The sequence below is a fragment of the Podarcis filfolensis genome, assembly GCF_964270895.1.
Source record: "Podarcis filfolensis genome assembly, chromosome: 13".
In the NCBI taxonomy this organism is placed as follows: Eukaryota; Metazoa; Chordata; class Lepidosauria; order Squamata; family Lacertidae; genus Podarcis; species Podarcis filfolensis.
The window spans coordinates 44,921,766-44,944,892 of NC_139615.1; the positions used below are offsets into that span (position 1 = coordinate 44,921,766).

The window sequence follows — 23,127 nt, forward strand, 5'->3', positions numbered from 1 at the left end:
ATCAGAGAGCGGAAAGCGAATAGCAGAGGGGGCGGGGCGGTCATGTTACTTAAACCAACCATAGGGATACATGGGGAAGTGAGCTCTTTTAATTGGCGGGAGAGATTTGTGGCGTCGTCCCTGCCATTGGCTCGGGTCGAACCGTGTTGACAAAACATCGCGCGTCGCTTCTCCTTTTCCGGCGTGGAGGCGGGAACAAAAGGCGTCCACACCTCCGATTGGACGGTCGCGCGAAAACGACAGCTTTCCTCACTAATGAAACCGAAGGCTGAAAAAAAGAAGCGAGAAAGGGTTCTGTGAAACAAAGCGCGCTGGTAACGTGGCCGAGGAAGAGGCGGGGATTGGTTAAAGGCGGGCTCGCGGGTAGTATGTGTGTGTGTAGAGGCAAGTTGCGTTGCGTCGCTCGCGCGTGCGCAGTGGCGAGCTCCGGCTTCTGAGGTAAAACCGACCGAGCCCTTTTCGGCGGCGGGTCTGGCTGGCTTCCTATGCCCGGAGCGTAACGGTGTTGCTGAAGCGACCGGAGCGGGGAGGGCCGCTCCATGCCAGGGCCGCGAGGCCCGAGCGCTCGGCCTCTTCCTCCCGCCGCCGCCCTGGTGCTCCTGTGGCTGCTGCCGCTCTGCGTCCCCGTGAGGGGGTCGGCGGCGGCGTTCCTGGATGAGGACAGCCGGCCCGGGCTAGGGCTCGGCGGGGCCGCCGCCGCCGCGCTCCCCTTGGCGGCCGACGTGACGGTGGAAGACGATGAGGCCGGCGGCGAAGTGGCCCAAGCGGCGGCCTTCACCTCCGGGGAGCAGGAGGAGGAAGGGGCGGAAACGCCCGCGCGGGGCGGCAGCTGCAGGTGAGGCACCGGAGCGCGGCGGGGACCTCGGCAGAGGCCTGGATCCGGTTGCCTTGCTTCCGCGATCCCTGCTCTCTCCTCCATCGCTAGCCACGGGCCAGGCTCCTGTTGTTGTTGTTGTGCGTCTGTGTGTATGTATATATGTGTGTGTATGTATATATATATATATATATATATATATATATATATATATATATATATAAAAATAATAATTTTTTTAATTAATTTTAACATTGGTTATCATACATACAACTAAACCTCACTTCTTATACAATCTTTTTGTGCTTCCATCAGCACCTCTGATCCACCATTCTTACCACTTCTTCTGCATTCCTTAAATTCGTATTGCCTTTAATTATCTTAACTAATAATTCTCCTCTTTGCCATTTTTGCAAAATTTCGAATAAGTCACCTTACAAAACTTCTTGCAAACCTACGAGCGTAATCTGATCGTCGCAATTACTTTCTCTCCTCCATCGCTAGCCACGGGCCAGGCTCCTGTTGTTGTTGTTGTTGTGTGTGTATATATACAGTGGTGCCTCGCAAGACGAAATTAATTCGTTCCGCAAGTTTTTTCTTCTTGCGATTTTTTCGTCTTGCGAAGCACGGTTTCCCATAGGAATGCATTGAAAATCAATTAATGCGTTCCTATGGAGACCGCCTTCAGACCAGGTCCGGGGACAGTCTGTCGCCGGACCTCTTCTGAAGGCTGGCAGGGGGAGAAGGACTTTTCTCCCCACTGCCAGCCTTCACAACAGCCTTCTGAATGTTGGCGGTGGGGAGGAAAGCCCTCCTCCCACCGCAAGCCTTCAGGACAGGTCCGGGAACAGAGGGGAAGGCGCGCTGCGCTTCCCCGCTGTCCCCGGAGATTTCCCTATGGGCTTTCGTCTTGCGAAGCATTCTTATACAGTCTTTTTGGACTTCCATCAGCACCTCTGATCTACCATTCTTACCACTTCTTCTGCATTTCTTAAATTCGTATTGCCTTTAATTATTTTAACTAATAATTCCCCTCTTTGCCATTTTTGCAATCATTCGAATAAGTCACCTTACAAAACTTCTTGCAAACCTTCGAGCGTAATCTGATCGTCACAATTACTTTCCAAAGTCCGTAAATTCCCCCCCTCCACCCCCAATGTCTCAACAAATGAAACTGATTTGTAAAAATGTTACATGGAAAAAATACAAGAGACGTTACACATACTTCTGTAAAACAAGAAAATCTTTAATAAAAACAAATTAATGGGGGGGGGAATAGTCCGTAAATTTACGCCAGTCTTCTGTGAATCTCTGGTCCCGCAGGTTTCGAATTCTTCCTGTTAGTTTGTCTAATTCTGCAGAGTCAATCAGTTTCATCCTCCATTCTTTTGTCGGTATTTCTTCTTGCTTCTTCTTCTTGTTGTTGACAATCATCTCGCTCTTGTTCCAAGCGCCCTTCATGATGCAGGAATCCAACTAGAAGGGGGGGGGGTTTATAATGTCTTGGTTTTTACTTATTCGCTTCTCCCTCTCCCTCCCAAGAATTATTATTATTATTTATTAAATTTGTACGCAGCCCTTCATCCGCAGACCTCAGGGCATACAGCATAACAATGCAGTATAAAATACAAAGTGCATAATAATAATATTTTATTTATATCCCGCCCTCCCCCACCAAAGCCGGGCTCAGAGCGGCTAACAACAGTAAAATGATACAACATTCTAAAATTGTTTCATTATAAAATCAGTTCAAATCAGATTAATAACAAGAACAAAAGGAAGCAAGAACCCCCCTGCCCCTCCCACTTATAGTTCTTCTGCAACCCTGCCCCCCAACTTCGTTTTTGTGTTTCTGCAATTAACACACCATTGAGGTGGGCTAAGTGTGGAATGGACTGGCCCGAGGTATCCCTCTCAGTAACCCTTCCCTGGTTTGAAACTGGCCTGACTCACCAGCAATCCACTCACCCTGAGTATAAGAACAACCTGCTGCTGGTCAACCATCCTTTTTATTATTTATTTGTTTCAAGTTTAAACACAGCACATCAAAACTCCACCATCCTGTTCTCAATTCGCTGCAACTTGATAGGGTTTGGGGTCTTCATCGCCCCACTTCTGTTGGTGGCCGTTTCTGTGTGAGTTGGCGGGAGAGCCTCGTGTTTGTGTGCAAACCAGACTGCTGGAAAAGCCACAGATGGGCGTTTATTTGGTCCTTGAGCAGTTGAATAGGTGCTTGGGGTTGCATGCCCAGTGGGTGTGGCCTGAGGTGATGGTGGGCGTGACGTGTACACGATTGCTCATATACACACACAAACATGGCTTTTCCTTGCTGGAGTGGAGAATAGCAGGCCTGTGGCCTCTCCAGCCGGAAAAGAAGTTCACTTTGAATGCAATTTCCTTATTGCAGTCACACAAAATTTTGGCAATTGGGGCAGCTTGGGTCCCTGCATGGGCTGTTGCTTGCCCACATGTTGTGTTCAGGGATAGATATAATTTTCCCTAAGTATTCTAATCTCGAAGGGTGGTATTTTTCATCTTTCAGATTACCTACCTACCTCTGTGTGTATTAGGAGACAAATCTGCCTTCTTATGTGGACCTATTTGCAAAGATGCAAAAATCTGTGTGATGCTTACAGCATTCAATGTCTTCCTGTTTCTGAGAACTTGTATAGTTTAGTGAGATTGTTCCTTCATGCCCTGTATTGGTGCATTCCTGATGTTCTAAGTTATATTTGGCAAACTATACATTTGATCACACCAGTAATGAAAGTGTTAAGTGAATAGTTTCCCAGTAGATCCATTGAGAGTGATGGCAAATGAGTACTGTACTGTATGTTGAAGTTGAAGATAATGTTACTTTAGTCATCACTTAGCCCAAAGGTAGATTTTGGAAAGTCCATACTTGTGCTGAAACCTCCAGAGGCATTAAAATGTTTAAACCATGATCACAATCCTCTGTGACTGTAATATTTGCATGCCTCTGGTAGTGGTATGATTTGTAGAATCTTGTGTATGCAAGCCACTGCACAGCCACAAAAAAGTCCTTATAGCGCATTCCTATGCAGAATTACTTTTGAAGTGACTACCATTAAATAGTCATCCATCTGCTTTCAGTACAGCCACCTCTCTGTCTCAGAATATTATTCATACTGTACAATCTGGCACTTGCATCTGCTTCTTTTGATCTGCTTGGATTCTTCTTTGTCTTAAGTTCAGTACTGTATGTCCAAGAATCAAATTTACCCTTTTCCCATCCCAAAGCTCTCATTTCCTTATACTTGTACAACATCACCGTCCACACCATTGAACACCCACAAAGCACTATTTTTCTTTTCACACCTTTGAAAGTGAATTCAGTGGCCAGAAGATAGGACAGTGGGACAGCCCCAAAAGCAGATGTGGCGAAAGCAATAGGGTGATTGAGAGAGGTTTAAGGGGACAAGGGGAAATGAGTGTTCTGGAGGCCTGACAAACACACCCTGCCCCATGTGCTATAATTGATTTTAAGGTACTTGAAATGTCTCAACCCAAGGGCCTCAGTCTCCTATGCATTAGCTTCTGTACCCCCAGCATGAACTCTGGGTCAGAGGCATCCCCTGGGCTTCCATAGTAGCCTGGTGACTCTGCTGGCTCCACAAGCCAGCTAAGGCTAGAGATACGACATTTTTATAAAATATGAAGCTGCAGAAAAAGTGGTTTGTGAAAACTCAAAGTACTGTACAAACAATACTTGCTGCTCAGACTTAATTTTATTTTATGGCTCCTAACAGCATTAAAATTATTTATAACTTAGCACATAAAACTGTACCATATTGCATATTCATGAAACTTATAAAACAGTCCTATTGGCAAAACCCCCGGCGCTGCCCACCACCTCCTGCCCCTTGCTGCTGCTTGGCACCTGGCACTCATCACTGCCAGATGTTCACTGTTGCTGTACACTTGCTGCCTCCTGCTCCTCGGCCCTGTCTGCAGTGACACACCCCTGGGCTGCCCTGAAGAGGGCAAGGAGGAGGAAGATGACCCAGGGGGTGAGTAGGAGAGTGAACCACCACCCATAAGTGCTCTGCTGCAGCTGCTGGGATTGAGGAGCAGGAGGCAGCAAGTGTCCGGCAGTGGAGAGCAGTAGGCCCCTGGCAGTGGTGACAGCTGGGTGCTGAGCAGGAAGTGGCTGCAGGGGCACCAGCTCCACCTGTGTGTGGGGTGGCATGATGGTGTGGTGGCTGCTGTTGGGGGTGAGGCAGCAGGAGATGCAGCCCCCAGCCAACCTCGCTTGCATTGCCGCTAGCTTCTCCTTTCAGGGTGACGCCCCACATCATGGACTCCTGTGCATGTTTACTCATAAATAGTATATCCTTTGTTTAGTGGAGCTTACTCTTGGGTAAGTAAGCATAGGATTGCAGCCTCAACCATATGAAAGGCTTAGGCTGCAGCCTCATACACATACAGTAAGCCTTTTTGAAGGCAATGGGACTTACCTCTGAGTAGATATGTATATAATGCTGTTTTGCAGCAGGATGTTTGTGCTGTAGTCATCTGAGGTGAAAAGGCTGACTACAAGGGAGGGGGCAGGTCAGTATCTCTTAATTGCATGAGAGGTCATAGAAAGAGGGCAGGCTGGGGTTCATAATAAATGAAGGCCCTGTACAGTCCACTCATGAAGAGGGCAGTACCCTCTAGGTGCAGAAATGCACACTGGATATGTGAAATATATTTAAATATTTATAAATGGCACTTACATAAGAAAGACAAGGTGGTGTACAGATAGTAAAAATATAATAGTACAGTGATAATATTAGAAAAAAATGTCTGAAAACTGGTTGGTAGCAAATGTCAAATGCCTTATAAAGTCCTGACATCCAAGTAGGCAAATATCTGCAAGTATTTGGAATCAGTAAATAAGATTATATATTGTCAAATCAGAAATACTTCACTCACCCTAAGTGTTTGTTAACACCTGAGATGTGTACAGTCGTGACTTGGTTCTCGAACGCCTTGTTATTTGAACGTTTTGGCTCCCAAACGCCGCAAACCTGGAAGTGAGTGTTTTGGTTTGTGAACATTTTTTGGAAGCCAAACATCTGACGCGGCTTCCGATTGAGTGCAGGAAGTTCCTGCAGCCAATCGGAAGCCGCACCTTGGTTTTTGAACATTTCTGGAAGTCGAATGGACTTCTGGAATGGATTCCATTCGAGAACCAAGGTACAGCTGTACACAATACACAATTTAGTAATTTTTTAGTATTATGGGGTCATGGTGTAGAATCACTATAATACAGCTATTAATGTGTTCCAGCTTCCTATACCTGTTTGACATTCATAATATGAAACCAGAGTACATAGCAGTAATTAACTCCTGCTTGAGGTAGTTATTTCTGTTCTGAATAAACATGGCATCAGCCTTGAACATGATAAGGCTGGACTTGTCTTGTGACTATAATTGTTCAAACAAAAGCACTACCTTTTGGCTCTGGAAAGAATTGTTTGTCTAAAGGTATGGCTTATGAAAGAAATTCCACTATTACAGTGGTACCTTGGGTTAAGTACTTATTTTGTTCTGGAGGTCCGTACTTAACCTGAAACTGTTCTTAACCTGAAGCACCACTTTAGCTAATGGGGCCTCCTGCTGCTGCCGCGCCGCCGGAGCACGATTTCTGTTCTCATCCTGAAGCAAAGTTCTTAACCTGAGGTACTATTTCTGGGTTAGCGGAGTCTGTAACCTGAAGCGTATGTAACCCGAGGTACCACTGTATTAGACTACTGAGGGTTTTCCAAAGAGATGCTCAAGAGGACTCTGAACACACTGGAGTTCAGGGATATAATTAAGAGTTATCTTTAAAAATAAGAAACTTTGTCTAAAACTATAAAATTTAGCTGAGACAAAACTCTGCTTGTGAGTATGGCTCATTTGTTGAAGGGATGTCATGCAGCAGTGAGATTCAGGACGTGCTTTGCCTAAGGTACAGTGCAACTGCTTAACAAATGTGAGGATCTGGATCTACTGCAGTTCCACTTGCATTGTACTGTGAAAGTACAGTATATCCTACTTTGGTTGCAGCCCTGCTACTAATCTTGCTGTGCCTTTGCTCTTGTCCCCACTCCCCAGGGGTTGAAAAGACAAGAGATTATTCCAGTGCCAGTACAAATATGTGGCAAATGGGGAAGGAAATGTTTATTTATTATTTGACTTCATTTAAGAATTGCTTCATATGAAATGTCCTAAGGCAATTTAACAAGAAAAACAATTTCTGATCCAGTGCTTGTGCAGGCTAGGATAAAAATCTCAACTTAACAATCTTGTTAGAAAAAGGTCTGCAGTAGCTGCTGAAAAGTCAGTAGAGACAGCAGCTGCCTGATATGCAACAGAAGAGAGTTCCAAAGGGTAGGTGCTGCCACATTAAACATCCCAAGTTCTACATGGTACATAGAATAAACCTCCTGATGTAAGAGTATCTGTAGGAGGTCTGGTAGATAATTGGCAGCCAGCGGAGTTCTTTCAGCAGCAGCATAACATGGTGGCAATATCTTCCCCAGTGAACAGTTGAACTGCTGCTTCCAGGCAAGCTTTGGAGGGAGCACCACATGAAGCATATTGCAGTGTCCAGGCTGTTACAGTCCAGAAATGACCCAGCCAAAGCTGAAAAGGGCACTCCAAGGCGCTCTCATCACCTAGGACTGTAGGGATAGAAATGAAACCATGGGAACCCCCAGACTACCAACCTGCTCCTTCAGCGGGACTACGACCCCATCTGAAGCAGGGACTTGACCAGTTATCGAGAATAGATTAAGAAACTGCTCACCCACAGCTCCTATGTCTTGCCAGGATTCAAACTGCATTGGCCTTCATCTAGTCATCAGACTTCAGAAACTGACCCAGGTCTTGCACAGCTCCTCTCCTTGTTACAGAAAAATTGAAATCTAATGATTCCTAATGATGATGATGATGATGATAATGATAATAATGATAATAATTAATTTATACCCCACCCATCTGGCTGGGTTCCCCCTGCCACTCTGGGCAGCTTCCAACAGAATATTAAGATACAATTGTCTATTAAACATTAAAAGCTTCCCTAAACAGGGCTGCCTTCAGATGTCTTCTAAAAGTCTAGTAGTTGTTTTTCTCTTTGACAATGGTTTTATTTAGGTACTAAATTGGCACCCCACAGCACAACTGTTAGGGGCTGAATACCTAGTGATATTCTATTAAATCAACCCTGAAGATAGGGTTGAAATCATGGTAAAACTGTGCCCTCGGTGCCCATCACAGAGCTGGTTCATCAAGATACCATGGGCAGTGGTATCAAACGTGGCTGAGCTATCATCATCATAATTTTATTTGTGCGCTCTCTTTCCATGGTTAAAACCATGCTTTCAACATGACAATGGTTACCTAACTGTAAACATAGCAAAAGCCACAGGCGATAGATAAAACACCTTAAAAAGTAGACAACCAAATTGAAACATTTCCCACATTAAATCGTAAGAAGATGTAAAGATACAAAAATTAATATCAACAACAACACTCAACATCCCCTCAGCAAAACACTCTAAACCAGCCCAAGAGTGTCCAACAGCTTTTGTAGCTGGAGTCAGTCAGGGCTCCATCCTCCCAGTTTAGGTGGAGAAAGGCTAGCAAGACAGGGAGCAGATCTTCAAGGACTCGCAGCCAAGATGACATAATAGAGTCAAATTCCTGCTGTCCTGATAAAGGACATCTCTCAGAGAGACCAAACCTGATACAGTTCCATAACCAGACCTCAACCCAGACTTCAATTGGTCTGGGTAATCTGTTTTATCCAAAAGTGCTTGTAACTTTCCTGCCATGGCCCTCTTCATTATCTTCCCCTCAAATTGGGAGTTTATGACTGGGCAATAGTTGCCACAAAGCAACGGCTCCAAGGTCGGTGTTTTCAGTAGTAGCCATATTGCTGCCTGTTCAAGATGCCTGGGACCAGTCCCTCACACAAGAATACATAGGACCCAACTACCCATTACCAGCATGTTTTAATAAGCCAAGAGGGGAAGGGACAAGGGAACGCATGGATGGGCACATCACCAGGCTACATGAAGTGAAAATGATCCCACATGTGTTATGCCTCTATTAAGAGTGGGTCAAACTATTTTGGGTTCTTTTTTGTTTGTTTGTTGGGGTTGATGTTGGTTTCCTGTCAAAAGTTGGCATTAAATTGGTCTTGGGTCTTAAAAACATGAACCCTGGAATAGTGTGATTTCTAGTTCTCACCTGTGCATATGTCTTCCATTTATAGATCATTAATAATCATAAGCACTTTGGATGGACGGATTGCTGCTCTAGACCCAGAGAACAGAGGTAGAAAGCAGTGGGATCTGGATGTGGGATCAGGTTCTCTTGTCTCTTCTAGCCTCAGTAAACCAGAGGTAAGATAAATACATTGTTGCATGGTTCTAAAATGTTAGTTTGTTTATTACTAGTTTAATATCTTTTTCTGTTTTCATTTAAGTTAAGATTTGCAAAAAGCTCTCTTGACTCTTGCATCTGTTGTAAGGACCAGAAAAAAACGTTATCAACTTCACTAGTATTTACTTGGATTTCAGTGTTCTAATTTTTAAAACTACTCTTTACCACACAAATGTGTCCATATAAACGCATATGTTAAATACTTGCATTGTTTTTCTGGTACCAACCCCAAATTGTGGGGATATTATGGATTTGATCCTGTCCTAATCTGACTCTTTTATTTTCTAGCCAATAAATTTATTACAAAAATACATGGAAGTAAGCACCAATGAATTGTGTTGGACTTACTTCTGAGTAAGACTGTGAGGAACGCCAGGGGAGAGAGCCTGTTCCATCAATTCCTAAAGTTGGCATGGGGGGGATATTATTTGTTGACTCTGATACTTTAAATTGTAAATCTATTGGGTTTCTTGGCCAAAAGGCAGCGTATAAATGAATAAAGAATACTTTTCTTCCTTATCATAGAATGCCATTGTAGCAGTTCCTTCAGTTGCTTTTGCAAATCTCCCCTTTTCTGACCATTAATAGAACAAATAGGGCTATTAATGTCAGCAGTAAAAAGGTCAAAGTGCTTTTCCCTGTGCCTCTCTAGGGACCTGAACATTAAGAGACCGTCAGAACTGAATGTCACACTGGTTGACAATCCTCCAATAAGCTAGTTAGTATCTTAATTTTGAATAGCATTGAGAGTCCATAACCCTATGGAAGAAAATATCTTTAGGCTGCATTCCTATACCAATTTGGCAGCAAAGAAACAATCGAAATATGTACTTCTAAAACACTTCATGTCTTTGAATTTTGACTATAAAATATTCTTGCATGACCTTATATATTTACATGGGAGTTGTATTGAAATCAGTGGTATTTCCCTCTGAGTAAAAATCTATTTTCCATCTTGTAGAACACACTGAACATTTTCTTAAAGGTTGTTCAGTCAGCTGAAATGCAACTTGAGTTTAACTTTTAATTAGAAATGCAGTAATATGAAGTTGTACTATATCAAAATAATTACCCAAGGTTATAACAGCTGGTCTGAACTTGGAGAGAGAGAGAGAGAGAGAGAGAGAGAGAGAGAGAGAGAAAGAAAGAAAGAAAGAAAGAAAGAGAAGTATTTATCCTTTGCTTAATTCTTATTCCCACACCTGAAAAATTATTAATAATTCTTGTACTTAATCTTAATTACTTAATTCTTAATCTTTCAGTTAAGATTAGTTGAAACTGAGGTAAAAGACCTTTAATTACTGATTACAACATTTTGCAGATCAAAGTAGGGAACTGAGTTGCATTCTCACCTTCCAAACCTTGTTTTTAATTCTGAATCCTTGCTTGCTCAGACTAGTTATCATAGATACTACAGCTACAGACTATTTCATCTTCCTGTATTGCCACACCTCTTTCTGTTCATTGTTTTATTTACTCCAGCTGGAGTAGAGGTGAAAGACAGTTGCAAGTGCTTGAGATATATTTCTAATAAAGCGTTATTGTAGACCCTGGTTCACTGGGATTGTGTTACTTGTTTTCTATATGCGTTTCTGCCATTTGTTGCTGCTCCTTTTTTTGAGGTGGCTCTCTATTTGTAGCATATTCTCCCCAGGAAGGCTCACCTGGCACCTTCCTTACATACCTTTAGGCACTAGAAGAAAACATTCCTCCCAGGCCTTTGGCTAATTAAACAATCCATGGCCTTTTAAATTGGGGAGTGGGATATTATTCTTGCAGAGAAGCTGGTAAAATGTGGACTGGTTGAGATAACTCGTAGGTGGATTTGTAGCTGGTTGACTGACCAAACCCAAAGAAAGCTCAGTGACGGTTCCTCATCATCCTGGGGAAAATGTGACACATGGGTTCCTGAAGGGACCCATGACGGGACTCAAGGCAGCTTAAGAAGAATCCCTAAAGATTTTCTCAGGAACAGCAGAGTCCAATCTCATATCATGCAGCTTTTGAAAGGCGAATGACCAGCCTGCCTTTCCCCTAAAGGAAAGAATCACTCTTCTCTTTCTTCCTTCCCCGCAAACATAAGTGCAGCGCTGCAAAAAACAAGCCTAAGTGAATTCATAGGCTGACATGTAGACAGTGGACAGGAAGAGTGAACCCTAATTACAGTTACATTTGTAGATTATAAATAAATGCAAATAACTATACAGAAAAGTGACCAAATTCACCAGAATACTCTGTGTGCAAGACAGGGTTAAGTTTTCAAAATCTAAGGTAGCAGGAGTTAGGGTTGTTCTGACCTCTTATCTTCCCTACCTTTGCAAACTAGGTAATCAGGTGATCTACTTATTTGGTATTTTTGGCCACAAACCAATGAATCCACAGGTGTACATTAACCAACTAAATCAACATTCCAGCACTAGGCAAAGTTTATCCCTAAGGGAAAAAACCAAGATCTTCTAAAGAAGCTTGTAGGAGAACTGGAATTCTGTAGATGAAACCAAGAAAGAAGAAGCAAATGAGTTTCAGTTGGGATATGCCCATCTTGCAGTATTTATAGGGTTTATGCCTTAAAGCAGTCAAGGACACACAGATTACAGTGGTACCTCAGGTTAAGTACTTAATTCGTTCCGGAGGTCCGCACTTAACCTGAAACTGTTCTTAACCTGAAGCACCACTTTAGCTAATGGGGCCTCCCGCTGCCGCTGCACCTCCGGAGCACGATTTCTGTTCTCATCCTGAAGCAAAGTTCTTAACCCGAGGTACTATTTCTGGGTTAGCGGAGTCTGTAACCTGAAGCGTATGTATCCTGAATCGTATGTAACCGGAGGTACCACTGTATACATATTCCATGTTAGGCTGCCTATGCATGGCTTGCACATAAAGATAGCAGTCTGCTTATAACTGCCACTGCAGATCATGTTCAAAGCTTACTGTAGCACTCAGTAACAGGAAGTGCACCTGTATGGTATTCTGGGATGGCAGATACAAAACAGCTGAACAGATATTACAGCTAAGATTATATAAATAGAAATTAGTGAAAAATCACATTATGCATGAGAACAAAGAATCAACAATTTTTGAGGACATAGAAATAGACAAACTGGTTATACTGCTTTAGAACATTCTAAATAGGGATAGTCCTGCCATGTATAATTTAAAAAGTTCACCTGGAATCTCCCAGGTGAAAACCCAGACTATAAATTGGAGGGCTCAAAGGTCTTGAGGAAGGATGGTAATAGCAGAAATCAATGCCAGTGGAGACAATTCAGAGTTCAGGAAGTAAAGTGAAGTTAAAACCAGACTCTTCTGGTTGATATATGCATAAGTCAAGTGATGAGATCACCACATGCTCCAGAAAGATTGGGAGCATGGGCTCCCAGTGGAATTAGGAAGAGGCTCAAATAATGTGTACTATCATGCGGAAGTAGAAAGGGATTTCATGGGAGGCAGTAAGAATCAGCAAAGGCATGTAAGTTAGGTAAAGAAATGACATCACCCCCTTCTTCCTTTTTGCTTAAAGCATTATCTCATCTAATGCAAGAATGAGTCATCCAGGCAGTCATGTCCAATTATCTTGATACAAAGGATGTAGGGTATCACAAGGTACTTACACATGCCTTGTGAACTGTCAATTTAAGTCATCATTTGTTCAACTTCACTGAACAGAAATCATTATAATTCTGTCTCATATTTAATTCATATAGTCAAGTGGCTTTCTGCTTTGATATGAAATGAGGCTGCCCCAAAATAAGAAAGCTGTTCTACATACTCAGGGAATTCTTTGTGCATGCGCAATGATAAATATTCGTTTCTGTTTTTGAAAATCTGATCATCCAAGAACGTAGGTGGCAGTTTAAGCAGAGATTTTAAAAAAGAAGTCACTCACACCACTATCTAAGATAGATGGAACTTCCCAGTTCCTTTAGACCGGGGTAGCCGACTTCCATCAGTCCCAAGCAGCATGGCCAGTTTAGAGGGATGATGGAAGCTGTAGTCCAGCAAGAGGGCTCCACCTTGGCTACCCCTACTTTAGACACTGTTAACAACTCTCTCCCCTAGGGAACAATTGCTGGAAGAGGCCAAGATCAGCGTCAGAAACTCTGATATATAAGCTAATCGCCAAATGGTGCCTTAAACTTAGGTTACAGTCGCTACAGTGGAATGCCCAGGTGCCTTTACTGCAGCAAACTTTATTATTAAATCTCAGGGCGGTTTACAACACATTAGAACATCAAATAAAACAATACAGAACAAATTCAAGTTTCAAGGAATATATTTCAGATGCTTCTCTAAGTGAGATTTTGCTTTCCCCATTCTTATTTACCTACTAAATTTATATAGCTGCCCCATAGCAGAAGGACTCCAGGAAGGCAGTGTGGTGTAGTGGTTAGTGTGTCAGACTAGAACCTGGCAGATCAGCATTCAGATCCCCACTCATGAAGATCATAGGGTGACGTTGGGCCAGTCACAGCCCCCCTAACCTAGCTAGCCTCCAGAGCAGGAGAAAATAAGTATGTTCCATCCTCCATGTGACAGCCCTTTAGATATTTGATGACTATCTTATCTCTGCTCAGTCTCCTCTTAACCCTCAACCGTGCCTCATAAGGCTTGATTTCCAGACCCTTGATCATCTTGGCTGCTCTCCTTTGCACACATTCTAGCTTATCAATACCCTTCTTAAATAGTGTTGCCCAGAACTGGATACCGCACTCCAGGTGTGGCCTGACCATGGCAAAATAGAGCTGGACTATTACTTCCCTTGTTCAATACACTATACTTCTGTTGATGCAGCCTAGAATAGTATTAGTTTTGTTTTGTTGGGTTCATGTTGTTTGCTGCTGCATCACACCGTTAACTTGTTTTAAGCTTGTTGTCTACTAAGACCCCTTAGATCCTTTTCACATGAACTACTGGCAAGCCAGGTGTCCTCCATGTTAAATTTGTGCAGTGGGTTCTTCTTCCCTATGTGTAGAACCTTATATTTGTCCCTATTTGAATTTGTTTTGTTAGTTTGAGAGCAGTTCTCCAATCTGTTACGGTCATATTGAGTCCTGATTCTGTCTTCAGTGGCACTGACTAGTCCTCCCAGTTTGGTACCATCTGCAAATTTGACGAGCATCCTCTCAGTACATTCATCAGCGTCACTTATAAAGATGTTGAGCAACATGGGGGGAGGTAAAATATGAATAAATATTCCCTCCTCCTCTGGGTGCCTCTGCAAAATGAATGGTGTCAGAGAGGCTCACCTAGCAGCTATTTTGTGTAGCAAGTCCCCCTCCCCCCTTGGAAATAAAGACACAGGACACGGTGTTTAAGGTTAATGGGCGGAAAAGGCCCATTTTATTGACTGCAGGAATTTTGCGGTATTGGCTTAGGCATTGGTCCTATCGGCTAACCGGCTTCAGCCCAATTGCATGAAGGCCGGTAAGGGTTAACCACCAATGGGGGGAGTCCTGCTGATGCACATCAACTAGGAGCTCCCCCCCCCCCCCGGGGTCACTGCTCGGGGGCGTGCCTTAGGCCCACACCTCCAAAGGCTTTGGACAGGGCAACGCCCCCCCCCCCCCCCGGAATCCTTTACCAATCAATTTCCTTTATTCGACCGATAGTCAGAAATAAAACATTACACAATAATTATAAACTATAACATCATAGGGGTACATAAATAAGGTAGGGCCACAGTACTAGACCTCTCACAGATAACCCACATCAAAGCATTCAGTTATACGTTTCCGACACTTGAGTGCCAGGAAAAGGAATTTAGCCACTGACAAAGTTGTTTTCCCTGAAGACTTATTTAGCAGATATGCTGTCTGCTTTCCTCTTTGTCGGGAACTGAGCTGGGGTAAGTATGGAGTTATAAGGTACTGTCTTAAATCGTTGTAGATGGGACAGCTCAGTAAAATGTGCTCTGTGGATTCTACCTCACCCAGTGCACAGTGGCATAATCTCTGGTCATATGGGACTCCTCCATATCTTCCCTTCAGAACCGCCGAGTCAAGAACATTCAGCCTAGCCGCAGTAAATAGTCTGCAGTATTCCACGTAGTGGATATCCGCCAGGTAGCGAGCTGGAGCAGCCCGATACAACTGCTCCCCCAGAAACAACCCAGGTTTCACACGGGCTGGAATCCTTTACTGGACTACCCTTTGCTTTGGGGGAAGGTGATGGCGCTTCCTTCCCCCCTCATTTGCATAACAATACCCCTACCAGTACCTAACCGCCAATGCCGAGAAGTTGTGACGATTTGCTATGAGGTAGGCGAAAAACCAAATGGCGGGTGCCAATTTGCCAAGTGGAAAAAATTCCTACCAGGCCCCTTGACGGCGACCAACTGAAGTCCATAGCAAGGTCAGAGCAGAAACTAAGGGCGGGCGGGAAACCGAGTCAGCTGGAACAGGAAAGAGAGGGCGTTCCTCAGGCCCGCCGGCCATAAATAGCCTAGGCCACACACCTCCCTGGCCAGCTGATTGGCTGAACAGGGAGATGACGCGCCCGAGGATTCCCTCATTCTCGCTGGGGCTGGGAATCTCCAGCTCAGAAGTGGCTTTGTCTTGTGGGTGGGCTTTTCAGTCCTAAAAGATGTTTAGGGCATTGTGATTCCGCACTATTGTTTTTTTCCATTTCTAGTTTTACTTTGGTTTTATTCTGCTTCTTTTTTATTTATTGTGCTTTAAATTTTTTGTTTGCTTTATTTGTTTGCTAAATAGTGTTAGCTGTTATTATAAATTGCCTAAAGAACACTTGTTGAGTGGTATGTAAATAAATATTGAGAATGTCTATGAATATAAAAGCTATTGCAGATTCCAATACACAACACACAAACTGGCATTACCATCTATGCCAAGCTAAAGGTGGAGGAAGTAGCTAAAAATGAATATCCACAATTTACAGTAGACATGTAGAATGTATAGTAGACATGTAAAAGACAAACTACGAAGATTAAGCTACAGATTATTATTGCATTGTGCCCCACATTTGATACAAAACATGTTTGTGTCCTGGTTGCCACTATATGTATTTCTGTTCTAATGCTTTGTAGGTATTTGGGAATAAGATGATAATTCCTTCCTTGGATGGGGACCTTTTTCAGTGGGATCGTGACAGAGAAAGCATGGAAGCTGTCCCTTTCACTGTGGAATCTCTTCTCGAATCATCATACAAATTTGGAGATGATGTTGTCCTGGTTGGAGGGAAGTCCTTGACAACATATGGGCTGAGCTCATATTCAGGAAAGGTACAAAGGTTCTTACTGATGATAGACTTTTTCTTACATATTTGCAAGAGAGCACATCAGAATACATCATGTGCTCAGCGCCAGATAGCACTGACCCATTTTACTTCTGGCTATCAGCTGTATACTCTTAATAGAAGCTGTATGTATATGGAAATTTAACAGTTTCCCAGAAAGACACTCTCACTTAGCCCAGATGGAGCAAGGTAAGCTTCACTGAAATTGATGAGGCTACTTATGCACTTACTTAGTTACTGCTTAAAGATGATTTATTATATAATTTCTTATGGAATAACCTGTATGGAACCAGTGTTATTGTAGTAGCATTTCCTGCCCTTGTGCTTCCCTAGTATCATACCAGGCAGGGCTCCCACCAGAATCCTCTGAGCAGGGCTGAGTGGCTGGATCTTGCTCAGGGATCTTGCACAGGGAAGTGGGGCTGAGCAGTTTCCCTGTACCACAGCTCACTCCACTCAGCAGGAGTTGAGGGAGAAGGAAAGAGGAGGTGGGAAAGCCAGCTCCTTTTGCTGGCAGATGTCTGGATCCAACTTCATATTTCACGTGGGGCCTCAGTTTTAATCTCACACACAAGGTGGATTTAGGCAAGCCATTCTCTCTGAATTTCAGCGCTATGTGTAATACAGTGGTACCTCGGGTTAAGTACTTAATTCGTTCCGGAGGTCTGTTCTTAACCTGAAACTGTTCTTAACCTGAAGCAACACTTTAGCTAATGGGGCCTCCTGCTGCTGCCGCGCCCCCGGAGAACGATTTCTGTTCTCATCCTGAAACAAAGTTCTTAACCCGAGGTAGTATTTATGGGTTAGCGGAGTCTGTAACCTGAAGCGTATGTAACCTGAAGCTTATGTAACCTGAGGTACCACTGTATAGAGTAACAACGTTGGCCCACCTTGGAAGTTTTCTTTTTTTTTTTTATAATAAATTTTATTAACCAGCCAATCACATCAAATCAAACCACATAAATTCCAAATTACAAAGCCGAATTTTTAAATTTTGTTGGGGGTCCCATACTTCCAGATCCGAGGAAGGATTCTGATCTAAATCCTTACTTCTGCATTAATGTCCAAATCAGTCCAAATAAGTCCAAATAGATGTTCCAACAGTCCAAACACATGTTCATAGTTCTTTCCAATCTTCTCTTGCTGTTTCCACATCACTTCTTATTCTTATATTTTCTCTTTGTCCTTTATAATCCTTTATGGTCTCTTCTGATGGTCTCCTTAAGCTGATAAACGCCAATAATACTCCTGTGTGAATTTCCCGTCGTCATTCCTCAAGTCCAGATAGTTCCCATAAATCGTCACCTTCGGAGATAAGATCACTTTTTCCATCGTAGATTTATAGCTCTGTCGATCTTAAGACCTCTTTGAGGAGTTTAAAAAGGCTCTCTTTCACTCTTTCTCCCCCCGGTCTTAGTCCTCCGACAGAGCTTCCCAAAATGGCGTCGGAATTTTGACTGCGTCATAACAAAGCTCTTATACATTCCACAGTCTTCTATAAACATGCTTTGGTTCGAAGGTTTATCTCCACACAGCCTTAAATTCACAGCTTAAGTCCTTACTCATTTCTGGCTTTTGACTCTTGAAGGGAGGGGATTCTTGGGTTTAATCACATAAGTAAAAAAAATAAAACATTTTCCCCCCTCCCCCATCGGTCATTTGCCGTACCGTATCTTGACGTATCTTCTCATAAATTAAATCTTGTTTTTCCAGAGACCTCTTCTGTTGCAGCCTTCACTCCTCCTCATTTCCTGAAGTATGTGCATTTCCTTCGTGCCAATTTAATTCTTTTGAAGTTATTGCAGCTAGTGGCGCAGATCAGAGATAGCGTCGAGGAGTGCCGAAAACCCACGGGAGGGTTTTTGTGCCTAGTGCCCCCATCCCCCTCACAAATTCGGGGGTGGTATCGGGCACAGCAGGCAAACGGCCCCACTCACCGTCTTGAGTGGGTAGGGAGGCTAATTACTCCCAACATAGCCTCCAAATTACCTCCCGTGGGTCGGAGAGATGTTATTGTCGGCCATCTTCCTATGCGCCCCCTAGTGGGCCCCCACCTTGGAAGTTTTCTAGGTCTTACAGAGGTTGGTTTATTTTTACAAATTTCTATTTGCTTCCAAGCTGTATTATTTCAATTTCAATTTCTATTATTTCTAGCCCCCAGGGGGCAGGGTGGTTGTTTAAATTTATTACTTGCCTTTCATCCTTGGGCCTTAGGACAGGTTACAACAATTTAAAATACAACATTAAAAGCAGCTTAAAATGACCTACAGCCAGAAAAATAGAGTGTCTCCTTAAAATTGACATCACTGGTTTCAAAGGCAAGGGAAAAGAGGTATGTCTTCAGCATTCACCGAAAACTGTACAGTGAAGTTGCCAGACACACCACTGTCGAGAGGGTGCTCCACAAACTTGGGGCTGCCACAGAGAATGCAGTCTCCCAGACTACAACCACCCACTGCAAATCTTAACTGCCAAGAGCAGTGATGGCCAAACGTGGCCCTCCAGCTGTTTTGGGACTACAATTCCCATCACCCCTGACCACTGGTCCTGTTAGCTAGGGATGATGGGAGTTGTAGTCCCAAAACAGCTGGAGGGCCAAGTTTGGCCATCAGGCCAAGAGGGTCTGTAGCAAAGAAGGCAGTTTTTCAAATATTTCGGGCCTAAATTATTTAGGGCTTTAAAAAGGTAGCTTGAGTGCCTTGAGTTGTGCTGGCAACCAATGCAGCTGTTTTAAAACAGGATTATATACAATCTAAAGGAACCCCAGCCAGTCATTGGCTGTTTCAGTTTGGACCAATTGAAATTTCTGAGTTGCCTTCAAGGGCAGCCCCATGTAGAGCACATTGCACATCCAGTACAATAGAAACCCAATGATATCATTAAAATAGTAGCTCTCTCCAACTTCCATGCATTAAAAACATAGCAACAATAATTGCCTATGTGATGGGCGTAGCATGTTTTTAATGCTAAGTATTATTTTAGTGAATTTTTATATTAGTTTGCAACTTATCCTCTGTACAGTTGTACCTCGGGTTAGGAACTTAATTCGTTCTGGAGGTCCATTCTTAACCTGAAACTGTTCTTAACCTGAGGTACCACTTTAGCTAATGAGGCTTCCTGCTCCATCGCCACACAATTTCTGTTCTCATCCTGAGGTAAAGTTCTTAACCCGAAGTACTATTTCTGGGTTAACAGAGTGTGTAATCTGAAGCGCCTGTAACCTGAAGTGTCTGTAACCCGAGGTACCACTCTATTGTTTTGTGTATGGAATCCATATTTACATCTCTGGGTACAAATATAATGGGAAGGAGAGAGCAAAATGGAGTCACACTTATTGAATGACTAGTAAATAGAAGGATATACTGAAAAAACTACGTCTGATCCTTTAAGACTTCTCTTTCTTGTTCAGGTGAAGTACATCTGCTCTGCCATGGGCTGTCGTCGCTGGGATGAAGACGAGATGGAACAGGAAGATATTCTTCTTTTACATCGAACTCAGAAAACTGTCCGTGCTGTTGGGCCCCGCAGCGGCAATGAGAAGTACGGACACGCATAGTATATGAGATTTGTAAATAATTTCTGCAGCAGAAGGTGCATTGTCAGATTGCTGCCCTCATGTTCTTTCTTACTCCAACAATTTAGAATCTGACACGTCTAGTTTTTATGAAGATGCTTGAATCTGCTCTCTCTTTCCTTTACCCAGAAGACCATTGAATTCTGATAGATTTTACTATTTTCACAACAATGTAGTAACTAGGAAAAGGTTTGCCCAGTGTCCTGATTTATTTTGCAGGTACCAGACTGGGAGGAACTGGAGGGATATGCTTCCTACATTGATGCCCTAAGGCAGTAGTGGGGAACTGAATCTTGATGATGATGTCTGACACTTTACAAATTTCAAAGGTGGTTACTGTAACTGTATTCACATTATAGCAACCTACTTTGAAGACGTAGAGAAGCTGTTTGTTTTCAAATGTGCTTTGGCCTTGGGCTTGCTGATCGGAAGGTCGGTGGTTCGAATCCCTGCGATGGGGTGAGCTCCCATTGCTTGGTCCCTGCTCCTGCCAACCTAGCAGTTCGAAAGCCCGTCAAAGTGCAAGTAGATAAATAGGTACCGCTCCGGCAGGAAGGTAAACGGCGTTTCCGTGCGCTGCTCTGGTTTCGCCAGTAGCGGCTTAGTCCTGCTGGCCACATGACCCGGAAAAACTGTCTGCGGACAAACGTCGGCTCCCTCGGCCAGTAAAGCGAGATGAGCACCGCAACCCCACAGTCGCTTGCAACTGGACTTAACTGTCAGGGGTCCTTTACCTTTACCTTTGGCGCAAAAGTACTGCTTTCCCCTTCCTTTATCAACCACCCAGTCTGTGGATAAGATTTGTGTGAAGTCAAAAGCTTGTGTACTGTGTTAGAAGATAACATGCTTTATTACTACAGTGCAAAATAGGCTTACATTACTTTAGAAATACCATGTTGTCTCCTTTTACATATTATAAAAACTGGATTGATTTGCAGTCACGGTCGTCATCTTCTCTTTTTTTAACTTAAAGGTGGAATTTTAGTGTTGGTCACTTTGAACTGCGCTATGTTCCAGACACTGAAAAGAGAATGGGATTTCTTGAAGGCAATTTAAAACCAAATCTAAACAAAGAAGATTCTAAAATAATTTCAGATGTGGAAGAGCAGGAGGCTGTAATGAAGGATACGGTGATAAAGGTCTCAGTAGCCGACTGGAAGGTGATGGCATTTAATAAGCAGGGAGGACATCTGGAATGGGAATACCAGGTACTAAAGATGGTAACATCTTGACACTTTCTAGAAATACTACAGCATTGCCAAAAATACCTTGCATCTTTCTGGAATTTGAGGCTTGTTTTTTAATGTTTTTCTTTTGTAATCTGTTCACTTTTTGAGTTCATGAAAAGATTTTGTATTACAGAGAAAATGCATTGAACTGACTTTCAAATATTCATACTTTATCTGTAGTTTTGCACACCTGTTGCTTCCGCATGGCTGGTTAAGGATGGCAAGGTAATTCCAATTAGCCTCTTTGATGACACAAGCTACACCCCCAATAGTGATGTCTTAGAGGATGAAGAAGACATAGTGGAAGCTGCGCGAGGAGCTACAGAGTCCAGTGTCTATTTAGGTACAGCACCAACTTTCAACACAAGACATAATCTTTGCATTGTCCAAACCCTTAGTAGACAGATTCTTGATTTTTCTTTTCTTTTTAGGTGGGTATAATTAATTTAAGCGTTTCCGCAAAAGCCAAAGAACAACATGGTAGAAATCCAAAGTATTGTGTGTTTTGCTTTGGCAGTGCGATATTTGTTGCATCAGTGCAATATTCTTGACACAAAAGCCATGCATCAATATGAACAGTGCATCCTGATCCTGTGTAAATTCTGTTTAATTCAGTGGGATCTCATTTCTAGTAAGTGTTGGGGGTTAAGTGCGACCTTAGCTTATTATTGCAGCTGGAGTTACTAAGCAATGTAAAGTATTGTCCCATTACATGCACAAATAGTATGATTTTAACTAAATCCAGAAATAGAGAGTACCGTATTTTTCGCACCATAGGACACACTTTTCCCCCTTCAAAAATGAAGGGGAAATGTGTGCGCGTCCTATGGAGCGAAGACAGCATAGCCCACAACCCTCTGCCAGTTGGAGAGGTGACACGCAGCTATTGCAGCAGCCTCTTTAGCCACGCGCCATCTCTCCAGCCGGGAGAGCGCGCGCGGGACTAAAGAAGCCCCCCGTGACCCTCTCCTGGCTGGAGAGGTGACGCGCGGCTATGGCAGGAGCCTCTTTAGCCGCACGCCACCTCTCCAGCCGGGAGAGCGCGCACGGGGCTAAAGAAGCCCCCCGCGACCCTCTCCCGGCTGGAGAGGTGACACGCAGCTATGGCAGGAGCCTCTATAGCTGCATGCCACCTCCAGCCGGGAGAGCGCGCGCAGGGCTAAAGAAGCCATTGCCCCGCGACCCTCTCCCGGCTGGAGAGGTGACGCGCGGCTATGGCAGCAGCCTCTCTGCTGCACGCCTCTCCGCTGCTCCCCGACCTGCTCTTTGGGGCTGGTGGTGGGCTTCCCCCCGCCAGCCCCAAAGAGCAGGTCGAAAGGAACCTGAAGCCTGGAGAGCGAGAGGGGTCGGTGCGCACCGACCCCTCTCGCTCTCCAGGCTTCCAAGGTAGCCGTCTGAAGGCGACTGAACGCACCTTAAATGGCACCTTGTTTTAGAGGGGAGAAACAAGAGGGGGGAAATTCTCCCCTTCTCTGCGCAGCGCCTCCTGCGCTTTGCTGAAGGGGCACTGAGCAGAGAGGGGGAGAATTTTTTTTCTTGTTCTCCCCCCTCTAAAACAAGGTGCGTCCTATTGTCCGGTGCGTCCTTTGATGCGAAAAATACGGTAGTTTGATTAGAGTAGGCCTTTTCTCTGTTGTCGGTGAATTGCTGATAAGACTTAATGTTTGCCATAGACTTGTAGTCTTATAAAGTATCAGTCCTTCACTGGCTCTTATTTTCCAGAGTTCCCCCTACACCTACAGTGAGTGGCTTTCATTTTTTCTGGTGAATTGTGGTTTGTGGGTTATCCCTTTTCAGAAATATTTGTCTGTGCTTCCAAC

At 43.8% G+C, this 23,127-nt stretch overlaps 1 protein-coding gene across 2 annotated transcripts in view; it reads left to right on the forward strand.

Moving 5' to 3' along the window:
• The first annotated feature begins 215 nt into the window (after positions 1–215).
• The window catches only part of EIF2AK3 (eukaryotic translation initiation factor 2 alpha kinase 3), a 45,248-nt gene continuing 22,336 nt past the window's right edge, over positions 216–23,127 (forward strand). Inside the window, exons 1-6 of one of the 2 annotated variants that reach the window (XM_083582539.1) lie at positions 216–835; positions 9,084–9,213; positions 16,296–16,490; positions 19,914–20,044; positions 21,052–21,286; positions 21,488–21,650. In XM_083582539.1, the coding sequence (XP_083438665.1) occupies positions 540–835; positions 9,084–9,213; positions 16,296–16,490; positions 19,914–20,044; positions 21,052–21,286; positions 21,488–21,650 (1,150 nt within the window). In that variant the 5' untranslated portion in view covers positions 216–539. The remainder of the gene's footprint in view (positions 836–9,083; positions 9,214–16,295; positions 16,491–19,913; positions 20,045–21,051; positions 21,287–21,487; positions 21,651–23,127) is intronic. The other variant, XM_083582540.1, reaches the window with a different exon arrangement.